Consider the following 5,000-nt stretch of genomic DNA (forward strand, 5'->3'; position numbering starts at 1 on the left):
TGGATTCTTTTTTTTTTTTTTTTTTTTGCTTTGACTAGCGGGCGGTGAGCTCAACTCAACTCACTTCACAAAAAGTCCAAGTTTGGCAAAATTCGTAACGTTGCCTTACGACAGTCTGATTGCAAAAGTCTGAATGCAAAACGGCAACGACAGACTAAAGAAACTAGCATTGATGTTGCGGTGCGCTAACCCTTTAACCCTTTGAGCAACAGATATTTCAACCAAAAACGGTCCGCCAACACAGGGAAACACACAGTGTAGCAAACACTTCCAGGCATGTATTATTTATCCTCTGCAAAGACTGACTAAAATGACTGTGGCTCACTGAGGACTTCATGTCTGTAGTATAGTTACTGCCCTCTGGTGGCCAACGTGCACACACCAGAGGAGGCCAGAAAACCGTTTTGTTTTTTTTTTTTCATTTTTCACTTTGAGAGAGCGAGAGCTACTCATCTCCTGATTAATCGTTCAACTAAAATACAGAAAACAATAAGCATGACGAATAAAAATGAATTTAAAATAAATGAAACAAGTGACATTCATCAAGGACATTCAAGTTGTATCTCAAAGCACCAGCGTGGCGTCATTTCTGGATGGACTTCAAGACAATAGAAGGACCAACTGGTGAATTTTGTCAGTGCAAATATTTGTAAGAGCAAATTTGATTCATTTTTCACTTTGAGAGAGCGAGAGCTACTCATCTCCTGATTAATCGTTCAACTAAAATACAGAAAACAATAAGCATGACGAATAAAAATGAATTTAAAATAAATGAAACAAGTGACATTCATCAAGGACATTCAAGTTGTATCTCAAAGCACCAGCGTGGCGTCATTTCTGGACGGACTTCAAGACAAAGGAAGGGGACCAAATGGTGAGTTTTGTCAGTGCAAATATTTGTAAGAGCAAATTTGAGACGAGGTCGCGACCGGACGACGAAGGGCGAGCTGGCCTCGGCGAGGATGCGGCGCTCCGAGTGGATGTGCTCCTCCTGCCGGCTGTCCACCACGTGCTTCTTTTTGATCACCTTCAGGGCGAACGTCACGTCCTCGCCCTTAACCTTCACCTGCGCAAAGACAAAAAAATAGTTCCGATGATGATGACCAGTTAAGGAAAAAAAAAAATTTTTTCCACCCTAAAATATTTGAACGCATTTTGGCTGGAGCGTGAGAAGACACTCTCATTTGCATATGGGTGACTTCTTTTTGCAGGAAAAACAAACAAAAAAAAAATCGGAATGTCATGGCTGCGTATGACAATATTGGTGGCCATTTGCTTTTTTGTTTTTGGGGGTGAAAGGGCGAGTGACAGCGTTTGTACCAGTTCAACTCGCCCGAATCCGCCCACGCCGAGCGTGGCGACGACGTCCATGTGGTCGAGCGGTCTGGACGACGAGAAGGCGGCGGTCATTTGCTTCAGGCGCAGCACGTCGGGGGGCAACGTCTGACTGGGGCGGCGCGACAGCGACTTCCTGCGCGGGGGGGGCGGCAACCGTGCAGAGCTAGCGGCGGCGAACAAACCGGCGAGCGAACGAGCGGGCGCCCTACCCGGCGTTTCGCTTCAAGTCGCCCTGGTCCAGCGTGGCCACGTAGCCTTGGAGGTACCTCTGGAGCTCGTCAAAGGTGCCCACCGTCTGGTCGAAGGTCCTGACGCCGCCAACAACATTAGCACGCTAATGAGGACGCTGGCTCGAATTTACACCCTAACAGTGACTAGGAACCCAAATTTGAAACCCTAACCTCGAATTTGAAACCACAATTTTGTTCTAAAACACCGACTCTAGCTCTAAACCCTAATTGGAAACCCTAGTCGGAATTTGAAACCCTAACTCGAGCTCTAAACCTTAATTTGAAACCACAATTCTGTTCTAAAACCCCAACTCTAGCTCTAAACCCTAATTGGAAACCCTAGTAGTGGTTTGAAACCCTAACCATAGTTTAAAACCCTAATTTGAAACGCGAATACTGTCTTCAATCCTAATTCGAAACTCCAAACCTAATTTTGTAATCCCAAATTTAAAACCCCGATCCTGTCTCGAAACTCAAATTTGAATTTAAAAAGTTAATATGAAACCTCAACACTCGTGCGAAAACCCGAACCCTGGCTCGGAACCCTAATTCAAAGCCTTAACAGTGGCTGTTCACTACAACTTGTATCCCTAACACTGGCTCGAAACCCAAATTTGATATCATGAGGCTGGCTTGGAACCCAATTTTTAAAAAAAACTATTGCTCTAAACCCCAGTTTCAACCCTAATTTTGAAACCATAACCTTAGGTCAAAGCCCCAGTTTGAAACCCTAACCCCGTTCGTTGTTTATGGTGTGCTTCGACTCACTGTCTGTCCATGAGGAGGCACTCCACTCTGTCCTCATCGGCAACGATGTTCGCGGACCTGACGTCATCGCTAAAGCAAACTTGAGCATTAGCTTGAGCAACATTAGCATTAGCGCTGAGCTTATGTAGACACGAATGGCTACCTGATGAGCGCTTTCTCCCCAAAGTAGTCGCCCTTTTGTAACATGTTGATGACCTGAGGGCTCTTGTGGTCCCGCGTGGTCTGGGTCACCGTCACCTGCGGGGTGAAAAGCAGCTTTTTTTTTTTTTTTTTTGTGGTAGGGGGTTGACAGGAAGTTGGTAGTAGTAGCGCTTGAAGCCTTACCTTTCCTTGAGCAATGATGTAGAAGGTGCTGCCCTCCTCGCCCTCGCGTATCACGTAGTCGCCTTTGTTGTAGTACTCCTGCAGAGAAGGGCAAGGTAAGGCATCAAGAAGAATTTCACACTCCAACTCAGGCCTGAAAGCCTACTTCGAAACCTTAAGCCAAGTTTGAAACACGTGGCTGGAAACGCTAACTGTTCCTGGTTTGATTGCTTCACTGGAGCTGCGTGAGAACCTTACCACCTCCAGACAGTCCATGATCTTGCTGAGTTTGTCGTCAGGCAGATTCGCCAAAAGAGTCACGCTGATGGAAAAAAACACACAAGCAAAAACAACAACAAAAAAAAAAAGTCAAACCAAGTTTATTCCACATCTGATCCAGTTGTGGCTTCAGTTGAACTGTAACATGTACTATTTATTTGAGCACCTGTTGAAACCCGAACCGAAGCGACATACGCTCATCTTTCTTCAAATGCCAGCACTGTCTTCAAACCCTAATTTAAACGCCTAATTCTAGCAGAAGTGCAACACTGATGCAAGTATACACACACACGCGAAAATGTCAAATTCAGTTCAATCCAGACCTGATCCAGATTTGACTGTCGTGGAAGCATGGCATGTAAAAGCCACCTGAAAACCTGATTGCAAGCCTCATCCTCGCAACCGAGTCTTGGCACAAATAAAACTTTCGTTGGAAGCATAAAACGCCACTGCAACCAAGACTAATCCAGATCTGATCCAGATTTGGCTCTAGTGTAAATGATCAAACCAAATTTCGTCCAGATCTTTTGCGCATGTGGCCACAGTGTGACGTAACATTTACAATGGGATGAAACCTATTCAGATACTCGCACGTCTGGCCCATCTGATCAGGTTTAGTGCTTTTCGACAACATATCGAGGTGGCATCTAAGCCTTTGCACCAACCTGCGCAGGAAATGTCGGTACTCGTGGTGGCGCATCTCGGCCGTCCTCCTCATGATATTCTGGAAGGCTTCGCGCTCCAGAGCCCACGCGCACACTCGGTTCACAGCTGCCGCGGAAACAAAGGCGGTACACAAATTGGGGGGGGGGGTTCTGTTTTTTTCTTTTTAGGATTCCCCGCCCTCCGACACATCCACAGTACTGGAAAACTTCGATGTGAAATGAATGTTGTGATAAAAGGTCTCTCATTTGGATCTTCCCTGTCACCGGGTTTGAACAAATAACAAATGTCGGTGAACAAATGACTTGGAGCTCGTGTACTTTTTTGCGGACAAAGGACTTTGATTGAGCTTTGTTCAGTACAAAGTACTTTGATTTGGATCTTGACCGTTTTAAGAAACACAATTTGTTTGCAGGCATCATCCTTGACTGGGTTGGAATAAAGTTTTTTTTGGTTTGTTTGTTATGGATCTCGCATGAATATTTGAGAAACACATACAGAGGACTGACGGAAACCTTTCTTTCTTTTTTTCTGAACGAACAACTTTGATTTGGATTTATCGTAACTGGCTTGTTTAGCGGCGACACTACTTGCCAACGAGCGCATAAACATGTCGCTTGTGCCTCAGAAGGGTGTGAAGACTTTTGCAATTCCGCATTTTACATCAGACGCTCAGCCAGTTTATAAGGCGTTCGTGTCGACGGCGCATGAAAGTCTCTTGAACGAGATGTTGGCGCGGCGCTTACCTCGCACGGAGGCGGTGCGTGTACAGTTGTAGAGGATGGCCAGCTCGCCAAACGCCGTCCACGCCACCATCGACGACACCAGCGTGTCCTGCTCAAACACGTCCAACTTTCCATCTGCGTGCGCGTGCACGCGCGGGAGAGAGAGAGAGACAAAATAAATTACTGTATCGCACACACACACATTACATAAAGGTGTACACAGGCACCCATTACATAAAGCATGATTATGATGTGTGATACTGTAATGTAATGTGTGTGTGTGTGTGTGTGTGTGTGTGTGTGTGTGTGTGTGTGTGTGTGTGTGTGTCAAAAGTCTCTTGTCAGGAACAAGGGACTCTTCTAAAGCCACCATAACTTTGGTCAATATTGACAGACAGGAACAAGAACGGAGTGGTACCTGCCAAGACAAAGAGGTGGCTGCCAGCTTCTCCCTGCTGGACCACGTAATCCCCCTGCTGGTACGTGCGCGGGTACATGCACTCCACCATGTCTCCAAGCTGCTGAGGCTCCAGACGCTTCAGGTACTGGTTCCTGTTCAGAGCCTCCACCAGCTGCTTCTTCACACTGCCGCACACACGGGGAACAAAAACGGCACAAACACAGAGGAGTTTGTCAGATGTCATCGCCGACCGATCGTTTGTCGGCGTCGGCTTGACTCAACGTTTCTTGGTCT

General features: G+C 46.3%; 1 protein-coding gene across 1 annotated transcript in view; it reads right to left on the bottom strand.

Moving 5' to 3' along the window:
• The window catches only part of prkg2 (protein kinase cGMP-dependent 2), a 9,175-nt gene that overhangs the window by 3,187 nt on the left and 988 nt on the right, over positions 1-5,000 (bottom strand). The window contains 10 exon segments of the mRNA XM_019888497.1: positions 930-1,066; positions 1,321-1,471; positions 1,548-1,646; positions 2,337-2,405; positions 2,479-2,573; positions 2,661-2,738; positions 2,898-2,961; positions 3,584-3,689; positions 4,328-4,441; positions 4,725-4,891. Coding sequence (XP_019744056.1) covers positions 930-1,066; positions 1,321-1,471; positions 1,548-1,646; positions 2,337-2,405; positions 2,479-2,573; positions 2,661-2,738; positions 2,898-2,961; positions 3,584-3,689; positions 4,328-4,441; positions 4,725-4,891 — 1,080 coding nt within the window.

Source organism: Hippocampus comes, unplaced genomic scaffold, assembly GCF_001891065.2.
Source record: "Hippocampus comes isolate QL1 unplaced genomic scaffold, H_comes_QL1_v1.1 scaffold128, whole genome shotgun sequence".
Lineage (NCBI taxonomy): Eukaryota > Metazoa > Chordata > Actinopteri > Syngnathiformes > Syngnathidae > Hippocampus > Hippocampus comes.